Source organism: Episyrphus balteatus, chromosome 4 (assembly GCF_945859705.1).
Source record: "Episyrphus balteatus chromosome 4, idEpiBalt1.1, whole genome shotgun sequence".
Taxonomy (NCBI): domain Eukaryota; kingdom Metazoa; phylum Arthropoda; class Insecta; order Diptera; family Syrphidae; genus Episyrphus; species Episyrphus balteatus.
In genome coordinates this window covers 34871125-34894981 of record NC_079137.1, presented here as the reverse complement: position 1 = coordinate 34894981, position 23857 = coordinate 34871125, and the positions used below count along the sequence as shown (strand labels likewise).

Below are 23857 nucleotides of genomic sequence, written 5' to 3'. Positions count from 1 at the left end.
TCCTATCCTATCCTCATGATCCCAATCACAATACGAGAAAAATAAAAGAACTCAACTGAACTCGCATTTAAAATCAATCCATGGCCCTTAGCTGTGCCTGCGTTAATTCCCAACTAATTTAGATACACGAGATTTCATTGATTTATGGATTTCATTTGGTTGTAATAATTTACCAGTATCTTTCGATTTCTTGTTACTGGCTATGGGCTATGCTCTTGTTATATCCTCAAGACCTTGCGAACTCCGCATCTCCGGTCGAGCCGAAATCCAAAATCGAAACGAATCGAATCGAGGGGAAAAAATGTGTGTGCAGAGATAAAGTGTGAGTGTTGAGTATAGCCTTTTCTGCAGAACACTAAATAATGTTTTCTTTCCTCCTATAAAATGAGGAAAGTAATCCATCCTGAACAAGGAGCAACATTCATCCTTTATTCTTCCAGTTTTCACCCGGCTTCCGTTTTTCATCCCGCATAAAAAGGGATACAACAATGATTCGCAATTCTCTTTGAATCGTCAGATTCTTTATTGATTTGTTTGCTGTTTGATTGAAGGTAGAGAATGGATGGATAAGATATACTATAGCTATATGGGAAAAAGGAAGAAAAAAAAAATAATAAAACGAACCTAACCTAACCGAAGGATATATAACACGTCAGGCAGGACTTCGATCTCCGACTTCGACTCGGAACAGAATTCAAGATATAATTTATATTTATATAGCTCCATCGATATAGGTTTATATCGTAGTTATGTCAAAGCTTCTGTATCTGTATATCGACAGTCTCTCTTTTCTGTTGGTCTGAAGAAAGTATTGCGGAGGGGTGTGCTCTATAAATAAACATTTTTAATACCGGTCCGACACGATAATCTGAGAATGTGATTTTCCTTTTTGTTTATTATTTGATAAATACTTCCGATTACGCCTTATGGTCTGAAGATGTTGTTTGTCATATACGGACATTTCAAAAGGTATTAACTCAAGATCCTGCCTTTCTTGCTTTGTCCTTTCGAGTGGGTTCGAAGACACTCTTGAGCTTTAGGAGAGGTGTTCCATACACTCGGCTTGACCTTGCCATCTCTCAGTTGATAAATGTGATTTAATTCTTTTTTATTTTATTATTTTTTTTTTTTTTCTTCTTCTTTTCTGTTTGGTTAGCTACGGATATTTATTATACCTCTATACTTCATATAGATATTTATTTTTATTTTTTTCGTGATGATTTGACTTCTTTTTATTATTTTTCTGCTTTTCCTCAAACCAAAGAAATCCATCAACGGAAATCAAAGATGGGGATAAGGGGGGACGGTTCTTCTTTTAGCCAACCTAAGGTGGATTATATTTTGCACTCGTTTACGAAATTCTATAATCCTTAGATTTTCTTATAAGATTTGTGCGAGTTGAAGAGGCTTTGAGAATATCGGTGTTTGGAGAAAAATATGTTTGCACAAAAGAAGGTAAGGTTTTGGTGTAATGTCTACTCAATGAACAAAATTTGGCAGTTTTTTTTAGTATATGGCTAAGATTACGGAAGAGGGTGTATGTTTTGAATCATTGAGAACTTATGTATTTTTCATTTATTTTGTTTCATTTAAGAAAACAGTAGGTACCTACCTAAATGCTGACAAAAAATATTTTTTCAAGTTTTTCATTTTTTTTATCCCATAACATACAAAGGTACTCGTAGATTACAATTATTTGACAAAATCAGTTCATGGTCCACATTCAAAATTGAAAAAATCCATTATTCAATACATAAGTAACTAAAAAATATCCGTAAACTTTGTAGTTTAGGGATTTTTGGTGATTCCATAGCGAATCAAATTTAGACTTTAATGCTGATTTTTTTTAAAGTAGAAAATTAAAACTTTGAAAATTTTCCAATTTCTCTTAGCCCCGGTTTGTTCACACTCGATTATCTTTTAATCAAGGATTTTTGTATAGAATAATCCGTGAGCCCAGAACTGCGACCTCAAAATTTTTTAACCAAACTTGTCTAATTCGTTTGTCCACCGTTTGTCCATGTTTTTTTACTCAATTTAATTTTAGAGCAAATTCTTTTTTATTATCGTTTTTCCCCAATCCGTTAAGGAGATATGTATTAAAAAATACATTTTTTTCAAAAATTCAAACTGCTGTCGTTTGTCCACCTCGAGAAATGGTTACAAACCAAAAATCATTGTTTGTTCACCCTGCGTTTAAAAGATAGGTACATATTTAAAAAACAAATTCTCAAAATTCGCAACAAAAATTACGCATACGCCACAGCCCAAGTAACAATTTGGGTTGCATAAGGTTCAATTTTTTCGATTCGACAAGCTATAGTTTTCATAGGTTTTGTTTAAGGCTTAATTACGCAAGTCAACCATTTTGGAAAGAAAGGAGTCTGCTTAAGACTACCTAGAAGTGTTTACAGGAAGCCTTGCAAATTTTAGTTAGAGAAGGCCTTCTTAAGACCTTTTTGAACCGTTCTAAGGAAGCCTCGTATTTTCAATTGACAGAAGGCATCTATAAGCCCTGTTCCAAGAGGTTCTTTTAAGTATGCAATGCTTTTATCTTTTAAGTATGCAATATTTTTTCTTTTAAGCATGCAATGTTTTTTTCTTAAAAGTATGCAATTTTTCTAGTACAATCGAAAAAAAAACATTCCATTTCAATGTGAGGTATCAAGTAGCTCCCTTTTTTCCACTCATCTTTAATGGTCGGGCTATTTGTGAAATTAAAAAATGTGTTTCAATTAAAATAAAATTCTTCCCATTTCAGAACAACAGAAAAAGCATTGCAACTGTCGAAAAGAAGAAAAACAAAATAGAAAAAAATTAAAAGAAAATTCAATGAAATCTTTTTTTTTATTCATAAATTCAACATCTTATAACAACCTCTATAAGGATTTATTATAACATCCAATGCAAATGATAGTTTCCTTAGCAAAGCTATAGCCTCGCTAAAATGTTTTGTTGATTTGTGAAAAGGCCTGCATAAGGTCGTTTTACGCTGTTCGTTACAAGCTATTAGCCTGTGGAGGAAGGTCTTGGGTAAATTCGATAATGTGCGCCAAAATGATTACCATAAGACTTGTCCTTCTTCTTAAACAAGTCAAAAAATAGTTTGCATTTAACCTTATGCGAGTTAAATTGTTACTTGGGAGTGTATCTACTGAAAATTTCAAAATCCCCAAAAATTACTTTTTTTTTCAAAAATTCAAACGGCAATCGTTTGTCCGCCTTGAAAAGGATGTAAACAAAAAATCATAGTTTGACCACCCTAAGTTTAGTAGATATTCAAAAAACAAATTTTGTACTGAAATATTCAAATCCTCATAAATTCCCCAAAAATTAATTTTTTTTTCAAAAATTCAAATTTCGTTTCTATTATACGACGTATACCAAAACTCGTCGTTTGTCCACCTTGCGTTTAAAAGATAATCAAAAAACTAATTTTGTACAAGCAGTTTGCAATTATGTCAGTTAAATTTTGTACAAATCTTTAAAACATTATTTCGCATAGAATTAGAATTTGTTGTAATTTTGTAGGTATTTAAAAATTTTAATTTTTTTTTTTCAAATTCATTGAGTTTTTTTATTCTTTTTAATTACTTTCAGTAGTCTTTTAGTAATAAAAAAAAAAACTTCTTTTTTAAGAAAATAAACTTAGCTTTAATAATAAGCGGACAAAATTTATAATTTATTTTATTTAAAAAAAAAATTGATGCAAAATTGCGGAGAAACGTTTGTCCGCAGAAAAAAAAGTTTTGGGACAAACTAAAACTGTAAAGAATTCTTGATTGGTTGTAAAAAAATCTTTCGAATGAAACGTAGTTTGGCAAAGATAAAGCCAATTAAGGGAAAAGAAAGCAAAAATCATAAAAACCGTCATAACACGAAAACGGGACGAAAACGAGAAAATTACCTCTAAAGTTTTTCGACTTAAAATGACCTAAGGAATCCATGGTTTTCAATTGAGGTGGTGACTGTGGGACACCTTGTATATAAATTACATACATACATCTATGTAGATCACTTTTAGGTTAGGTTGACAGATTGACAGATATTATAATATTGCCAAAGTACGTGTCACTCTATTAGGTACCTATCTAACCTATGCTATTCATACCTACCTACCGAACACTTTTCAGCTTAACCGTGGTAAGGTTTGGAAACAACCATATTCAATAACATAACCCTTAAACGCAATTAGCGGCAGGTACCTACCTACATATTCTTATGAAATATCTTACAGCTACCTGTCTACCTTTCTTACAAAAACCAATTGCTTTGGTCATTCTCTTTCCCACAAATAAATGAAGAGCTAAATTGGTACACATTGATATGAAGATTTGATCCGTCTAACCAAATGTATACCACACTATAGTTATACGGTTGGTTACGTTACATGAATATCATTTACCATTACCATTCAAAACTTAAACTTACATTCCCAACATCCACCTTTTACCTAAATACATACCTACAATGAATGAGTTTCTAATTTATATAAATCCCAATTCTAAATTCTAAATGACTTCATTATACTCCAATTAAATTTTCCTAAAACACTCAAACCTCTTTTATACCATAAATTCTCCCATACCAACCACACTGATATACACGCATGAATCACAATCTTTGCCCAATGAATTTGACTTTTGACCATATTACTTTTAATAAATTCATCATTTTTTAATTGATTATGCATCTCAAAAGATCAACATTCAACATAAATAACATCAAACAAAACAAAATAGAAAAAAAAAAACAAAAAACAAATCACACACATGCGTACATTGAATTTATAACCTACTATAAGTCATACTTAAGTAAATTTATATACCAACAAAAATATATATCAAAAGAAGAGTCAAATATCATCTCTTAAAAAAAAAAACCAAAAAAAGATCCACAAGTAAAATAACCCCCCAATTGCACAAAAACAGGAAACAAATTACCTGACGAAACAGGTACACACTCTGTTTTTTTATTTATTTTTTGTTTTTGTTTCTGTGCGAATTACTTCTATCCCATGCTAGTACACACACTGGTGTTTACTATAAAGAAGATATACGATTTATACTCCTATATTCATAGCTATGAATGTATCTCATCTCTCAAAAAAGCCTACAAAATTAACCCTTCTTGATCAAATCTATTTTGACACAAGCGAACGAGAAACCAACCAACGAACGAATGAACCTAAAAGACAAAAATCCCCCTTTTTCTCCAAACACCCACCACCCCACCTTCCTCCAAATCCCCCTTTTTTTTCTTCCACCTTGAAAAAGAATAAAAACAAAAAAAAAAAACAAAAACCTGTAAGGGCGACAACGAGTATAAACGATGCTTAGATGCCTATTTCTTAGATATTCTGGAATAGATAAAAAGTATCTACGAAAAAATTAAAGAAAGAGAACAATCATACACTTTTCTCTTTAAGTCTTTTTATTTTTTTCATTCTTTTGATAGATATCCTAGTGATAGCATCTCAGTAAAGTGTATCTCATAGATACATAGATAATAAAACAAAAACAACAAAAAATAGAAGAAGATTTTTTTTGTGATATAAGAAATAAAAGAAGAAGAAAACGGCTCCAACAAATTAACGAAACTACCTTATGTTCTCTCTCTCTATGACGTATGTATGAATTTTTCGAATTCGAATTTTTTTTTTAACCATCACTCATTTTTATCTATTTTTTCTTAAATTTTTCTATTTAAGGGAGAACAGCATCATTTTTTCGAATTAAATTTCGAATTTCGAAAAGAGTTTTTCAATAGCTGAATTCATTTCTATCTGCGAAAGAATAGTTTCGTTAAGTTTTATCCGAATGGCAGTTATTAAAGAGATTCTTTTCAAATCTCTCTTTAACCATCAACTTCGAATTTTAAATCGAATTCACTGAACAGATGGTAAAAAAAAACTTGATTCTTGAATTTGGATGCGGAGGCGAGTAAAAAACCTGCTGTGAAAATTCAAGTACTCTCTCTCTGTTCGTGTATAGAATAAAAAACAACAACAAATATAGAAATCCCAAAACTCGTCTCTTTATTTTGTGTGTCGTTTCGTTGGTATATTTCTCGTTCGTCGGATTGTGCCATTGGCATCGGAGTTGAGTTGAGTACCAGAAAAAAAAAAACCAATACCAAAACCTAACATACCAACAGAATTTCCATCTGCACTTGGCTCTTTCGAAAATAACGTTAGTTCGGTTTTGATTCTACAACGGGAGTGACGTATTCGTGCGGATGCATTCTAGTTCAATCTATATACACATCCTTTATTCACAGATACAAAAACAACAAGGCAAAAAAAAGGCAATTTTTTTCCCATTTGAATTCTAATACACATCACAAACCTTGAAGAGATATACGCACCCGCATCATCTAAAACGGAATATACCAACCAAATTTAAAAAAAAAGGATATTAAATAATTTCACACAAAAAGTGTATATAATTTTGAGTTTGAAGATATTTCTCTGTATTTTTTTTTATTGTTTCTTAAAGTAAAATAAAACAAGTAAAAAAGGAACAAACCGGGACGAATATTTCTTTTTCTTTTTTCATTTTGTCCTCTTTTAAGACGGTCGTGTGTTGTAGCAGAGCAAAAATTCTGAATTGGATACACACCTCCCGCTGTGAATACTCTCAAAGTGCCACAAGGGCACGCCAAAAGCTACCCCCACAAAGGACGCTCACTCAGTTCATTCTTTCTGAGTTTCTTTTTTTTTTCTTTCCTCTGATTGTTGTTGTTGTTATTTTGTGTGTCCTCTATGAATTTTAATAGTTTATTTTTTGATATATGAATGTATAATATATAATTGCCCCTCGGAAGCAGGCAAGTGTGGATACATTTAAAAAAAAAAAAAGCAGCACCTGGATATTAAAAAAATAAAAACACCAAAAAGTTATTTGCAAATTATACAAAAAAAAAAAAAGAAATAAAAGTCCTTCATGGCTTTTTGCTTCGGAGAACAAAAAAGAAAATATAAATTATCCTCATCCTTGTTGTTGTCGTCCTCGGCTAAGCTTCAACAGCAAGCAGGAGCATCAGCATCATCATCATCATCATGAGCATCAATGTTGTTGTCGTTGTGTGTTGTTTTGTTTGTGGTGTGATGTGGTCCTTGTAGTTCTTATCTTATAAATCCCATGTGCTAGTTTAAATTCAATTATACGAAAAAAAAAATTTATATAAATAAATTAAAGGATATAAGCAATTATCCTTTTTTTTAAGTTGTTTCGTGTTTTTGTTTTTTTTTTTTTAAAACGAATGAATAGAATTAAATTTATACAGGGAATAAAATAAAAAAAAATAAATATCGTAAATACTAAAAGTATGCAATAGAATTTATACATCTTAAATGCGGATATATATTCTAAAATTAAAAAAAAATAAAAAATAACAAAAATTTTTTCAAATAAAAATACAATATTTATTTATATCGTGGTTGTGTGAAAAATTGATAACAAATAAGAAAAAAATACAAAAAAAAATATTTTAACAATGATAATATCCTAGTAATCGGTTAATTATTTTTATCAAAACCCGCGCGCCTTTCTCCTCTTAGTAAAAAAAAAAAAAAAATATTAAATCTTTCCATCGAAAAGGATACATTTTAAGCTAATTATGGACTTTAAACATCAAAACTCATGGATTAAATTACTTTTTTGTGGTAAGTTTTTAATGTAAACGAAATAATATTACTCAAATTACAAAATTAATAAGAAAAAAAAAATTAAATCCCACAAATTAAAAAAATAATTCCGATTAACAATAATCTGAATTAATTGCTGAATAGCAGATTTTTACAGAATTGAGTTTTTTTTTTTTGTGTGATGGAATTACTTATTAAAAATTAAATGATTTTCATCAATCAATTTTTTAATCAGAAATTCTGATACCAAGAATGATTATTATTATGGAAACTCTAATTAAAACTGTGAGTTAAATTCTAACAAGACGAAATGATTTTCTAATTTGATTTTTCTAAGATATCTATGCACTGCTCTTGGACTTTGAAGACGAGAACGATGAGTATTTTTATCCTAAGATTTGTTTTCATTTTTTTTGTATTGAAGTATAGATTCTAGCCAAGAGAGTTGTATTGTAAGTTCGGTAAACAATAGATCAAAAACAAAAAAAAAAAGTACGAAACAAAGGAGTTATTTTCAGGTTCTTGGGTTTTGTACGTAAAAGGATTACTTTTTTTACTACACATAATTGCGACGAAATTTGTTTTGAAAACATCAAAATTTGTTTTTTAAGTAAAAGAGAGGTTTTTAAAAAATTACCAATTATTTTATTCGAATTAAAGAATATATTAGTAGGTGTTGTTCTTGTGTAGGAATTTTTAACCAGTAGGGAATTTTTTGTTTTCCATCTCAGGGATTCAAATTCCAAAATGAATTTAAGCGAATTGAAAGGATCTATGCTATGGACGAAACAGACGTTAGAAGTTTTAATAGTTGCAATATCTTAACTGAAATGGCATCAACTTGAAGGACAGGTGTTCAGGGGAATTTCTCTGAACAATTTCATTCCAGTGCACTTTGTTAAACGAGTTTTAGGTATTTGGATCTTGAAACTCACGGATTACTTATTATGATGATGCATTATGCTCAAAGTACTTGAGGCAATATCCTTGTTTTAGGAAGAATTTTGCAAAGTGAAGAAAATATTTTTCACAAAAACTCTTCAAAGTCGATTTGATCTTAAAGTTTTTTTTTTTCATGGATGGTCCATAGTTTAAAGTTGTTGCATAGCATATTTCAAAACTCATTTTCTATGGAAGAAAAATAGTTAAGTAGGTAGGTACATAATTCCAAGTAAGTTTTTTGTTGTTGGACTTTGTGTTAATACTTAATTACTTTCTAGCCTCACTAAAACATGGCTGATAATCTGCTTGTCGGCATGAGGTAAGAAGCCCAAAAACTTTAACAGCTCACCGAAATATTTTTGCCCGAACTTGTGATATAAGGTTACCGCCAATCTTATGCATTTATTAGAAAATAAAATAACGAAATCTTACTACAGATAAAATCGAATATGTCAGCAAAAGTCATAAATTTACTCTGAAGATAACTGCATTAGCTTAAAAAATGTCATCGAGGTTTAACTTGATTTCTATAAAAAGAATTGTTTTTAACTTCAAAATTCACGCTTCGATTTTCAGCGAAGTTATAAATAAAAATTAATGATCATTGCCTAAAGTATAGAACTCCAGGGATTTCCTTTCTCCCTGGCCACCTGCAACCCCCTCACTTTCAAATAAGAGTAGGGGCAAGATTTGGTGTATACAAAGTTTCGTTGGGATTCCAAGAAAATGTTAAGTTTATAAGAAATTTTTCCCTTACCAAAACTCGCACCCACCCCAAATCCTATAGTGAACCCAGGGCAGGGAGGCATCATGCCCCTCAAACCTACCTCCCTATTTTTTCAAGTTGCTGTGATTGCATAGCAATTTTTCTCTTCGTTCAGAAATGCGGCATTATTTCAATCTTGAATGAGGCCCTATTTCTATTATGCAACTGAAATAAGGCCCGTCGCGTCGTCGGATGTTATTTCCATTTTTTCAAAAACCGAGAGCCTTATTTCTAAGGGGATTATTGCACCTTCCATTCAAATCTTGCCTATCCCCGCCTATACCTAAAAATATCTTACTAAATGTCACCTAAATTCCCCTGGAACATTGATTGGCGATACTGGAGGAAAATTCTGGTAATCATTTTTGTTCCTTATTATTGTAACAAGGGAAATATATATTCACAATAGGCCCCAGTATTAATATTTTTTTATTAAAACCTTGAATTCTTTGAAGTAATTATTTCGAAAAACTTTACTTTACTCTAAAACAGATTATGTGATTTTGGCACAAAAATCTTGTGCCCTTTTTAAAACAAGATCTGTCTCTAAAGTTAAAACAAAATGCTTTCGTAGTTGATTAACTTTGAAATCAATAGTAATGTTTTTCATGTTTTTCATATTTCAATCAAGTATACACGTGCTAAGCAAACGTTATAAAATCGAAATTAAAATTATTGAACATGGTGAAATCAAATATTTTTATGATTTATATTACTTAAAAAAGTACCTAGGTACCTACCTTAAAAAAAAACTCATAAATTGTTGATTAAGTGTGACCCCTAACTATGTAGATAAAAGCAAGAACAAATTTAATTTTAAAATAACTACCATATTTTAAATTTAACATGCGACACGCTTAAATCAAACATGTTTTTTTTTTTTTGTGTAAAAATATGAAAAATTGTACTCTAAAAAAATATTAAAAGTGCAGTAAAATCTTTCCCTGAACTGTAACCCAGTTATACATTTTATACCATTTTTACAAAAACAAAACAGACGGAAATCGCAGGCTTCCTTGAAGTGATAGATACGTCACACAGTGCGGCGACTAGTGGAAAAAAATAAAAAAAAAAGAATTTGCCAAAAATGTGAAGCAAGTATGCCAAATTCAAGGTAATAAGTTTGAATGAATGAATCGACAGTTAATTTATGATAAAGTTCAATTTTCTGTTGTTAGAGATCCTCAGAAGATCAATAAAAAAAAAAAAAACAAACAATTAGAGTAAGATTTGTAGTTACCGGTTAAAAGAGCATTTACTGAGAAAAAAAGAACATATGATATTTTTTTTTGCTAGGTTCGCATCCAGGAGAGAAAATATAATTATTCTAAATGCATATTTTTTTTTCTAAATTTAAATTTAAATTTTTTTTGAGAGTCCAAAGCTTCTTTGCTCGTGTTAAGTACTAACTTTGATAAGCCATATATTTTGAGAGGGGTCAAATGGGAAAAAAGTGTTTTTATTTAAAGAAAGAAAACAATTATATCTTTTAAAAAAAGTAAGTTTTTTCTGCTTTCTCTTGCAACAAGTGTTTGTTTACGAGTATTTCTTACATAATGTGTTCAGCTAGGGAGCTTTTTGATGTTTGTTTTTCCAACCCAACAGCCCGATTGCGTGGTGTTTTGCAGTTAATGAAGTCAAAATTAAATATGCAATCAAATTTAGAGCCTGAAAATCAAGAAATATTAGCAAAACACTTGTTTTTTTGTTTTTTTCCCGAATTCCCATACAGGAAAGTTCCTGGATTGAATCATGTATACAATAGGGTCGAATAGGGTCGACACTATTTTGTGTTTTTGAACTCGCCTAGATAATCAAATTTCTTCAATTTTATTCAAATTGTGCGAGCCGTTTTCTAGATATAAATATGCACACTCAGAAGTGGGCGTGGCAGGGGGCGTGGAAATTTCCCTAAAGTTTGTAAAACTTGTTGTTATTACATTTAAAAACAATTTTTTTCCAAACTCAACTTATTTTTAAAAATTTGATTTTTTTTCCAACAAATCCATACAATCAACGCACTGTGCGTCATATTGTAGGTTTTAATAGTGAGTTTTAAATTCCTATTTAAATTCTTATTTAGACTGAGGTTTAACCTATGTTTTTCTAAGAAACAATCTTAAACAATGTCTATGAATATCCCTCATTTTATTCATTGAAACAAAAGAAATTGTGCAAAGCGCCTAAAAATATACCTATACCTATTAATGTTATAAAAATGTCATTGTGATAAATACAATATCACAATGCCACATCAAGTGAAACTTAATGATAATAATGCGTTTGAAAATGAAATTCTTTTATTTCTATATTCGTATTCATTTTTTCTTATAATAATGCATTTTAAAAGCTTAACAAAAGAGCATAAATAAGTCTCTTTTTGTGTTTATAAGTTTTTTTGTTTCTCTTTCAAATAATAGGTAATTCGTTTTTTTAATTAAAATTTTTTCTATATATCTTAAACATTATATTGTTAAACTTTAATATATAACCATGGTTTACAAGTGTTTTGTTGCCGAAACAAAAACATACTTTTCTGAAGGTTTTCGGTGTGCTGAATTCGAATCCGAAGTCAGAAACAACTAATCAGCTCTCGGGCAATAAAAAAGATATCGGAAAGATTAAACAGATTTAAAAAGGTGGAAAATAGTTCTTATAAAAACCGTTACTAAATATGCTCAAAAAATGTTCCTCATACCTATTTAGGAACTAGGTCCGAAGTACTGCATTTTCTAACGGTAATATTTCGAAAACGGGAGCTGATTAATTTTCCTTGACTTCGGACTCGTGTTCAGCGCACCGAAAACCTTCAGAAAAGTATATTTTTGTTTCGGCAACAAAATAAAAAGCTTAATTTTGCTAACCAGTGTAATAATAAGATTGTTTTGTTTCAATTTTTCGCCATCTGAAAGTATGCTTCTTATTTTAACTATGTATTTAATAAATCTGACAAACTTAACAATAATTTTTTTATACCCAAACACCATCACCCTTACCTTCTGACCAAAGCATAGGTAGGTATGTAGATAAATGGTTTTGGTTTCATTTCAAGTAATAACTTCTTTTAATGTATTTCTTTGCTATAATAATAAACAAAAGATACTTGTTATTTAATTTCTTAAAATTGTTACCGTCTTCAAATATAATTAAATAATTACATACATATTTACATACTTTTGATTTGTTTACCTTTTCAAGAGTTTTGATTTTCGTTTAGTTTGATTGTTCCAAGAAATATACGTAGAACATTGCCATAAGAAGTCTATTCTTGGTACAAAACATAAAGTAATCAAACTGTAGGGATATTTTATTTCACTTGTTGTTGTTGTTAGTAGGAAAATATTTACCTGTTCCTAATGTTCGACACGTGCAGAAATTTTGGCATGTGTGAACCGGATATTATTACCTTAAGAAAAACAAATATTATAAAAGAAAAACAAATATTCCTGTGAAATTTGTTTATGCTCGGTGAAGTAAAATTGATTCATAACATTATTAAGTTTACTTTCATTGATTTATTTATTATCCTCATTATTTTCTATAAAAAAGCTTGTGAAATTGTTCGGTAAATAACACAGGTCGACAAAAATAAAAACATTTTTTGTGCTTGGGTTTAATTTGCACTTTTTGGATCTATGGTAAACCAAAACAATAGATAATCACCCTTTCCCCTCCTAAGATTTGCTTTTGTAGTGTTGGGAGCAAAAATAAAATTTTCATACCCTGGTGAGCCTAACTCGAGTCTTATGAGCTATAGTGCAAAAACCGTGCATTGTACAAAAAAAACTGTTAAGCTATAAAATGTAGATAATTTAAAGTTCTACATTTTTGCCACAGCACTTTATTCGACTTAAATTAGGTATAACAAAAAATTATGATGAATACAAGGGTTTTTTGCTTCGAAAAACCCTTTTTTGTTGAGTTCAAACTGTAATATTTTTTTATCTATTTTCAACTTTGGAAACTTTTATGCTTTTTTGAAAACTGCAATACTGGGACAAGTTTTAAAAATAATAAACCAGAATCACACAATACAAATTTTTTTGGTCTTGTAGCTCTGAAATAAAAGTAAGAAATTGAGTTTTTATGAAACTCGGAACTGTTAAATAACACTGGTCAACAAAATTAAACTTTTTTTTTGTTACAGAAACCAAGGTATACTTTTCTATAGGATTTTGGTGTGCTGAGCTCAAATCCGAAGTCAACAAAATTCTATCACATCACGTTTTTGAGATAATCCCGTTAAAAAATCGAAAATGCCGCTTTTTACCAGTTTTCGAGATTATTTCTTAGCTTTTGGTTATTTGTTTTAAATAAATTTGTAACTATTTCTAATAGAACTAAATCTTGTCTTTCTAAATCCGTTTAAATCTTTTAAAAATCTCTTATCTTCTTTGAGAAATCTGAAATTGAAATCAACGTGTTTGGTATATCTCATGTTTATTTACTTTTAATAGCGAATCTCGAAAAGTTCTTTGCCAATCGCTTTCAAATTTTGACACAACGTTCCATTTAGAATCTTGCAAGTTTTTATATTTGCGAAGGTGGTGAATCGCAGTGAGATACATCAAAGCGTGACCGTGTCAGATACTTATACTAAATAATTACTAGTGAGAAAAATATAATTTTTTTTCTTGTTAAAAACAAGATAAGAACTTACTGGAATGTAAATGAAACGTTGTGTCAAAATTTGAAAGCGATTGGCAAAGAACATTTCGAGATTTACTATTAAAAGCAAATAAATATGAGATATACCAAACACGTTGATTTCAATGTCAGATTTCTCAAAGAAGATAAGAGATTTTTAAAAGATTTAAACGGATTTAGAAAGACAAGATTTAGTTCTATTAGAAACCGTTACAAATTTATTAAAAACAAATAACCAAAAGCTAAGAAATAATCTCGAAAACTGGTAAAAAAGCGGCATTTTCGATTTTCTAACGGGATTATCTCAAAAACTTGATGTGGTAGAATTGTTCTGACTTTGGATTCGAGCTCAGCACCCAAAAAACCTATAGAAAAGTATATCTTGGTGTCTGTAACAAAAACCTTGTTGACCAGTGTAATTTGCAAAAAAATGGCGTATGAAATAAAAAAATATTTTTATTAGTTAATTGTTTCTTATTGTTAGGCAATGTTTTAGTGAAAGAATTGTAAAAAAACAAAAAATCAAATATGGGCAGAGGAAGTAAAATACTGTTGCAAAGTAGGGATTTTTCGAAATTTCACAAAAACTGTAAGTATTTGGGATGAACAAGTAGTTACCAAATTCTGAGAGACCTTAAGTTAGCCTATCGTTTAATCCATTAGTTCTTAGACATGATTTATATGCAACAAAATAATAAAAAAAAACTATGCAAAAAAATTAATTTAACTTTTCAATAAATAAAGAATTTCAGTATGAACTAGTTTGGCTACAGTTTGGATACAGTTATTTGTGTTAGCAGTTATTTTTGTATAATAAAAATACCATCAGAGTGAATTACTTTTACCATAAATATTGAAAATAGAAGGTATCAAAAAATGCCTCAAGCTCCCATTTGATAAAAATTCGAAAAAAAACGAAAAATTCCATTTAATTTTTCTTTTTTCTTCTTAAATTTCCTTTTTTTTTATTTTTATGAATATGAATATGAATATAAAAACAGCATTAAAACGGGTAAGACGGTCTCGAGTTATTGCCAAAATTACGCACGACAATTTTTGTAAAAGACAGATTTACTTGAAAACCGGAAATTGTTCTGCTGACTTCGAAATGAAGCCATTATGACGATTCTGTCATCTGTCAATAATAAAACGCAGAAATCCAGTATTTTTTCTTTGCACATATAATCCAGTCTTTATATTTTTGATATGCACAAGGGCTTAAAAAACTTATTCTTTCTTTCATAATTTATTTTTTCACGATTTATAGACCTAAAAAACTGAAATAAGTCAGAATTTAATTCTAAAAGCAAAAAAATGAACAAAAATATTTTACCCAGAAGTACTGAAACCATGGTTATAGTTTTTTAAGCACAAAAGAGAGTGATCCTATATTTTTGCTCACAAGTGTACTTTTTTGAAATATGTTACCTACTTGAAATGCTTGAAGTGGTTTTATCTTTTTTTTTTGTCAAATAAATTCTTCTCATGAATTAATTTTACTCAAAGAAGTTACTATGACAAAAATTATATTCTACTCATATTTGTATACCTCTATATACAAAATATAATCAGTGGCGTATTGGAGGGGGGGGGGGGCTCAAGGGACTCAAGCCCCCCCCCCCCAAGCATTCAAGATCATGTTGTTATTTAGCTGATTTCATCATAATGTACGTGAGTAACTGAAAATTGTTCAGCTCAGATATTCGAGCCCCCTCCAAATTCTGAAACTGCTGTTGCTAGTTGTTGTTTGAATAATAGCCGTAGTTGACGTTGAGGGTTATACATTTTTTTTCTAATTTTAGTCCAATTCGGAATTCTTCAGATAATTTTTTTAGTATTTTGACGTCGAATTACATCACCATTAAATTTTGCAAAATTGCTTATGCAACCTCAAAACACCGTTTTTGACCGTCTTAAGTACATTTACTTTTTTTTTCAAAAATAATATTTTTCTCAAAGATATTGGAAATAGACATTTTTGTAATTCCAAAATGTTAGTGGTCAACATTTGTATTAAAAAAGCAGCACATTACGAAAAATATATACTTCGGATTAAACATCAAAAAGAATTTCATTGAAAACAAGTTTTTGAAACTTTTAAGTTCAGCATTTCACTTTTTGCGCTTCACTTGCCGAAATTAAAAATAGGTGTTCTGCATTTGTTCATTTAGATTTTCTGATGGATGTTAATTCACTTTGTTTCTGTTCGTGAATTTGGTACCTACCTTTTTCAATGAATCTAACTTAACCTAATTCATTTTTCTTTTAAAATTTGCAATTATATCGCCCATGCTCTGCATTTCACTTACATATTTGATTTGTCTCGCAAAATGTGTCTTCTTATTTTTTCTTTTAAATTTTTATTTTTTTCCATTAACCCTCTGTCGGCACACGGGTGCGAATTTGGCATTACAAAAATATAAAGTGGTCACAAAAAAGGTGAAAATAATTTTTTTGGAATTGTAAATACAATATTCGAATTCCGTGGAAAATTCTACATCAATTCCATATATGATTCACTATAAAATAGTGAGACCAAAAAAAGATCTAGCGACATGAAAAAGTATAAACCAAATTCGCAAAAAAGAGGTGTGCCTACAGAGGGTTAAAATTGCCAATAAAATTGCATCCATGTTCAAAGCAGCAGTAATTTCATTTCAAATGTTTGGGACACAAGAATTTGATGAAAAAATACTAGGTACTTTGAATTTAAAAGTAGGAGACAGTAGTACGAAGCTGTCGAGAACAGTAAAATGCTACTATACCAGTTTCAGTACCGCGTTACAGCAGCGCTTCACTCTAGATCAAAGATGAATAAAAAAGACAGACAAATTTAACGTGTAGGTAAATTTACACTCTTAAAAAATTTTTGAAAAATTTTCCAGCCCCCTCCAAATTTTTTTCTGAATACGCCACTGAATATAATATGTTTAGGTTTATATAGCTAACTTCTTGCGTAACCACTTAACCTTCTTAGCCCTTTTCAACATACATATAAATGAACTTTTTCTTCTTCAGGGATTAATTCTAGTAGGGACCTAATATATAAGATTCCTGCCACCTTCAAAGGAATTTCCTCATTAGCTAGTTAAATCATTTCCCAAAACAACCAACAAAAAAAAAAAACCTAAAAAAAACTTTCTTTAAACCTATTATCTAAACTCAATGTAGATATAGACAAAAAAGAAGTATCTTTTGCTGAATACCAAATTCTTATCTTCTAAATAAAAAATAAAAAAAAAAAAAAACTCAACGCCCTCCAAAAAAAAGTCAAATACTTTTTCTATAATCGAAGCTATAAATAAAATATGCCCAATTAAAAGTTCAATCTGCAGGTCCCTCTTTTGTCAAACGCCCCCTTTAATACCCATAGAAAAAAAAAAAACCCAGAATCTATATACCCTTCTTCATATTATATTCTCTCCGACTTCGACTAGAGCTATACGACTACAACACTCTCTCAATCAGAACTTTTCTTTTCGACTAGCTACGTCATGTCAAATGGAATCGACAAAAAAAAGCAGATTGCACTTAATATTCATTGTGGCGAGTTATTTTCTTTATGACAACTTTTATGCGGAAGTGTGGGCTAAGGCCGCCGATGACGACGACAACGATGAAATGGTTTTCGTGGTAGTGGTTCAATGGCCTGATTGATTGCATATGAATATAATATAGAGGAGAAAAGCCATCTTCGAGGAGTGTTCAATTCAGTCTGATAGGTTTTTTCTGTTTGTTTCTGTGGTTTGATTTTTTTTTTTTTTGTTTTGTTCAACTTGTCGAATTCTATCTCTAGACAAAAACACGTAGGTGCATATATTTAATATTTATATACGCCCCCTTTGACATCCGATTCTCCTTTTTTTTTTGGTTTTGATTTTTTTTTTATCACCATAGACTTATACCACGCAATATGGAAATACACAATACCGATTTGTGGTTTTTTACGATTTTGAGCATTGTTTGTGTATATAGCTTTTGTTTCCGGTTTTGTTGTTGTTGTTGTTTTGTAACATAATTATGTGTGTGTGTCTACTCATATTTTCAATCAAATATTAAAATTTGATTTTGTAAACAAAACACACACAAAAAAAAAGTCCTCTGGCGCGAAGCATACAATATACTTTGGACATGTTTATTGAACTTGTTGCGCAAAAATTTAAGTCCTCGCATCTGGAGGAAAGAAAAAAAAAGAAGTAAAAACATAATAAATAAGTTAATAAGAGTTTGGTTTGGTAGGTTTGAGAAATGGTGTAACGTTGTTGGTTGACGTTCAACAACAACACGCCTACACTTTTTTTTTTTTTTTTTGCTTGATACAGTCTGTGTCAGTAAATTGGAGTTACCTACATGTTTGAAAAAAAGTTTTATTTTACTTTTTTCTTGCTGGTTATTAGTAGGTGGATTTTAGTTTTTGAACACAATATTTGTAGGTATTTAAATTATTTTGGGTTACCTTTTGCTGATAAAGTATTAACAGAGCCGCTGTTTTAGTTCATAACATTGCTTCTAGACGCCATAGTTTTCTATATTAAATTTATAATGATGTCAAATAGCCCATACTAACATGCGGAGGAGCAACACATTTCCAACAATAATGTATTTTTTTTCAAATTATTAAAACTAACTTAAGTTATGATAAAACAGTTGAACACGTATACCGGTTACACAGATAAACTTTTTGAAGTGAAAACTTCTTTAGTATATTAGTGATTTGAAACAAGATGAAACGAAAACGCGACACGAACATTCAACTTGATAACTTTTTTTGTTTTAATAGATAGATGAATGAAATTTGTACTGTAGATAGGTAATTAAATAAACTCAAAATGTACAAAATTTCAATTAATTTCATATTCAAAATTCTGAGATAACGGTAAAAAGATGTTCTTCTACACACGTTATATCTTTTAATCTAGTGCACATACAAATTTGATTTAACTTTAATACGCATGCTGGTAATATAACCTTTCATTTAATATATCACAATTAACTGTACAAGCTCTACATGTTACACAATCTTAAATTGAAAAACTTGAAAAATACCTCAAAACACCTGTGGATATCTGTTGACGATGAGCAGTGTAGGAAGTACCGTAATCTCCTGACTAACAATTTTGCTTCTGTAAAGCTTTTTACATGCTTCTATTGCTTCTATAATACTTTATAGAAGCAAAATTGTTAGTTGGGCTCAGCTTGAAATTTCGACATAGTTGGATTTAAAAAAATTCTTATTTTTTTTCTAGACATGGTAGAAATATGATTCATACGTCATATAAAAGGTGAAATAACCTTTTATATGATATAAAATTTATTGTAGGTTGTCATTTAAAAAAATATATTTAATGGTGTTAAAAGAGAAAAAATATTGATTTTTTTTGCTTTTTTGATGAAAAGTGATTTGGTTTGAAAAAAATAAGCTCTTTTTGTAGATGTTGTATAGACATGGACGATATAAATATTTTGAGCTGAAACAATTGGCTTTCATATGATATAAAATTAATATAGGTTGTCATATAAAAAAACATGTATTTAAAGGAGATAGAATAAAAAATAGGTAGATTTTTTCTTTTTTTTAGCAAGAAAAATTTTTTTTTAAGGTTTCACTTCTACCACGTGTGAATTGCACACATGACTTTTTTTTTTGGATTCGCAGTTGTAGGATGACAAAAGCATTGAAATACCGATTCAAAAATTTTTGGGGTTTTGTGAGATAATTTATTGACATCCTCACTGATGACTGATTGATCCTTATTTTTTTGATTTAGTCTTTAGATAAAATTCAATTTGATAACTCTTTTGACAGTGTAAATTAGATATTTCTCTGTTTCTCTTATCATGTGGCAAAACACTTCAGGCTGGAAGGTGCACTTGAAATAAAAATGTTAGATCTTGCATACTCCTCGACTTGGGGCCTCTTTCCCGTCGCGTTAAATCTACTACACCAGCTACATCAACGACTTTAAACTTTAATATTTCCGCCCTATCGAACCAAACAAATAAAATTTTAGTTTTTCTGAATACGAGTAAGGTCTGTTAATGTGGTATAGGCGGGTAATGTGGCACACATTGTTTTTTAGGAAACTAAAGGTAATAGAAGGACGTCCTTTGAAGTAATAGGTGACAACTTTTGTTATCCGAAAAATGTGAACTCAAAAACATTAAAATATTCCATACTTAAAAAAAAAAAATTAAAAATCTTTATAAGCGATTACGTGGACTTTTTTGGGAGCTTTACAAAATGCGTTCTTAAACGTACAAAAAGCAATATTTACAAAAATGTATTTTTTAATTAGACGAGTTTACTATTGATTTACTTGATTTCGATATAAGTTTGGTACAAATTTAACTTTTAATACATTTTTTCAAAAATTTTTGTACAATAACATTGTTTCCGCTAATGTGGTATACTTACCATACTCTAATGTGGTAGGTATTGTAAATTCCTTCAAAATATACCAAAAATAAAGTTAATAATTTATCTTAAATTTAACAAACACAAGTAATTTTAATCTTATCATATTTTTTTTTAATTCTTAATAAAAAAAAAAAAAAAATATCTTTATTGGTTATTTCAAAAATGAAGACACTCATAAAATATATAATATTGTATTGAAAAAGTGTATAATACATTAGCAGACGTATGTGTACCACATTACCCTCCACTTTCCAAATGTGGCATTTTCGAGGTCAACGTACATTTTAATACAAAACTTCTTTTCAGAAACGAAAAATCACTGCAAAACATTCAAAACATTAAGATAATATACCACTGCACATCTTCACAAATTTGAGATTTATTTGATTCAATATTTTTTCCTAAATATATTTCAAAAAGAAACATGTATATCACAATACCCGACTTTACTCTATTCTGACCACAACCAATACTTCCCCAGATTCAGTTTACTTATAGTTTTAAGGGTCATCGATGTAGTAAATGGAAGCTCCGTGAAGCCAAAACTGCAATCTCAAAATTTTTGAACCCAACTTGCCTAATTCGTTTGTCCACCCAAAATTCTCGTTTAGTATGTCTGAAAAATGAAAAATCGCCTAAAACGTTCAAATTTTGAGATAGACGTATAAAACCAACTGCAATCGTTTGTCCACCTAAAGTTCTATATAAATACCAAATATTATCGTTTTTCCACCGTCCGATTAGGAGGAAATCAAAAAACAAAATTTGCACTAAAAAAATTAAAATTCCCCTAAAATCTCCAAAATTCATTTTTTAAACGTAGTGGTGATATTTGGACAAACAACGTAAAGAATTCAAGGTGGACAAACGATAGAATTTTTGGAAAAAATTAAATTTTGAGGATTTTAGGGGACTTTGAATTTTTCAGTAAAAATTTAGTTTTTTTAAATATCTCCTAAGATTATGGTGCACAAACGAGGATTTTTGGTTTGTATCCATTTCTCGTGGTTGGCAAACAATTGCCTTTTAAATTTTTTGGGATTTAAGGGGCTTTGTAATTTTCAGTAGGTGCACTGTGGTGTATACGTATTATTTTTTTTTGGGGAATTTTGAAATATGATTTTTGGTTTGTATCCATCTCCCGAGGCTGACAAACGATGGTTGTTTGATTTTATGAAAAAGAAATATTTTTTGGGGATTTTAGAAAATTTGATATTTTGTATGAAGGTTGCTTTAAAAAAGAGTTCGTTTTGGAATATCCCCTAAACGGAGGGTGAAAAACGATGATTACTGGTACCAGTTTTCCAAAATCAAGCGTGATTGAAGATGTACAAAAGTGTATTTTTATCAAACCTGAAAGCCTTAAAAATGAAAAAAAAAACGTCTTACATATTTAAATTTCAACTGATTTCATTTTGATTTAGCTATGTAATTGCTTTCTCTTTTCTACCCAATTTTAACATTAGGAGAGGAAAATGACTTTGACTGCATTTACACTGATCGTTTGATCAATTTATAAATTCAAATACATATAAAGCTTCATAACTCTAAAAAAGACCCTACGAGGTCAAATTTTTTCATTGGTTGACATAGGACCATTTTAGATATAAATACAGTTATCTCATGCAGACCTTCAAGTGCTGATGACATGAATATTTTTTAAACATATAGGTAACATAAGCTTAAAATCGCTTAAAATTATTTATAAGCACTTTTTGCATATAGAAATTAAACCTATAGGTTATATTTTCCCGCTAAAAATATTCCATACAAACTAATGAAAATAGTGCCTAACCCAACGACACACAGTGTATCCATATTGTTTTCTTTTTATTTTTCTTCTATATTTTTACAAAATTATGGAAAAAAGTATAGATAAAATTTATTCAATTTATTGGTTACTTATGTGGGAATTCAATTCGATTAGATAAATTTTTATTTTCAATTTTATTTATTTCACGTGTAATTTTGTAGACGCACATTGAAATAATGATCATTGGCATAAATATAGCGATGCCTACGCTAATTTTTTATATTTTGTATGATGGACTTTGCAGGCAGTCTCAGTAGTTGGTGTGTCTAGTGCTATAAGAAATCCGATAAATTAAAGTGGAAGAAAAACATGTTTTTTTCATCTTGTCAGTTGGTACATTTAATTTGACCGACTTTTTTAACTTTAACATTATTACGAAATATTGAAAGAGACAATGTTTTATTTTTTTTTTCAATGGGCGTTAAGTATCTTATTACAAGATATACAACTGGATGGAGGTGTTTTTGATGCAGCAAGAATTTATTATTAGAAAGTAGGTATACAGCTTCATTCAATAGAAAATCGGTTGGTTTTGGAAGTTTTGAAATTTTCAGGAAGTCAAAATTGAAAGGACTCATCATCCTACTTAAAAATTTAAATCACTTACTTTGATTTTGAAAATTTTCAAAAGAGAAAATAATAAATTTTAAATAAAAATAAATATTATACTATGCTCAAAGTAGCTTTAACTAAGTTCAAGTAAGATACTTCTTCAGAAATAAATTATTAATGATTAAGCAAAAGGATTTTAGGAGAATGAGTAAAAAAGTATATTTGAAGTTTCAAGTTGAGGTTATTGCATCAAACAAAATTCAATTAAATCCGTTTACTCTTGCATTTTAATATTTATAATAATTTTCAAAGAGTTCTTCATTATATTTGAGAATATGAATATGTGAGTGGACTAGAAGAATGTTTTTTGAATTAAATTCTCTTGGTACAAAAGGATTTATTAAATGATTAAACCAAAACTGTTGCATATTTTAAAATTATTTAATGGTTTCTCGAGAAATTTTATTGAAATATATGTATTTTAAATACTAAAATAAAACAAAATAAAAAAAATATAACAAACAAATAAAATAAAATAAAGTAAAATAAAATAAAATAAAATAAAATAAAATAAAATAAAATAAAATAAAATAAAATAAAACAAAACAAAACAAAATAAAATAAAATAAAATAAAATAAAATAAAACAAAATAAAATAAAATAAAATACAATAACATAAAATAAAATAAAATAAAATAAAATAAAATAAAATAAAATAAAATAAAATAAAATAAAATAAAATAAAATAAAATAAAATAAAATAAAATAAAAAAAAGAAAAGAAAAGAAAAGCAAAGAAAAAAAAAAGAAAAGAAAAGAAAAAAAAGAAAAGAAAAAGTTATTATAAAATATTAATATAAAAATTAAAATAATATAATATAATAATATAAAAATAAAATATAAGTACAAGTAAGCATTAATTAAAACGTGTTTTTTTTAATACAAAATAATCTTTGAGTTTTTGCACTTAAAAAAAAATTCAAAATAAAAAACAAAAAAAAGATTGCAAATGCACCTAACGAGTCAAAGAAATTTTCCTGGATACCAGTGAAATTAATGTTATGGATACTTT

The 23857-nt window shown here is 29.3% G+C and overlaps 1 protein-coding gene across 3 annotated transcripts in view; it reads left to right on the top strand.

The window, feature by feature from the left end:
• Nucleotides 1-7442: 7442 nt before the first annotated feature.
• LOC129920315 (nephrin) overlaps nucleotides 7443-23857 on the top strand; it is a 162343-nt gene continuing 145928 nt past the window's right edge. The window contains exon 1 of one of the 3 annotated variants that reach the window (XM_056001654.1): nucleotides 7443-7666. In XM_056001654.1, the coding sequence (XP_055857629.1) occupies nucleotides 7621-7666 (46 nt within the window). In that variant the 5' untranslated portion in view covers nucleotides 7443-7620. The remainder of the gene's footprint in view (nucleotides 7667-23857) is intronic. The other 2 variants (XM_056001652.1, XM_056001653.1) reach the window with 2 other exon arrangements.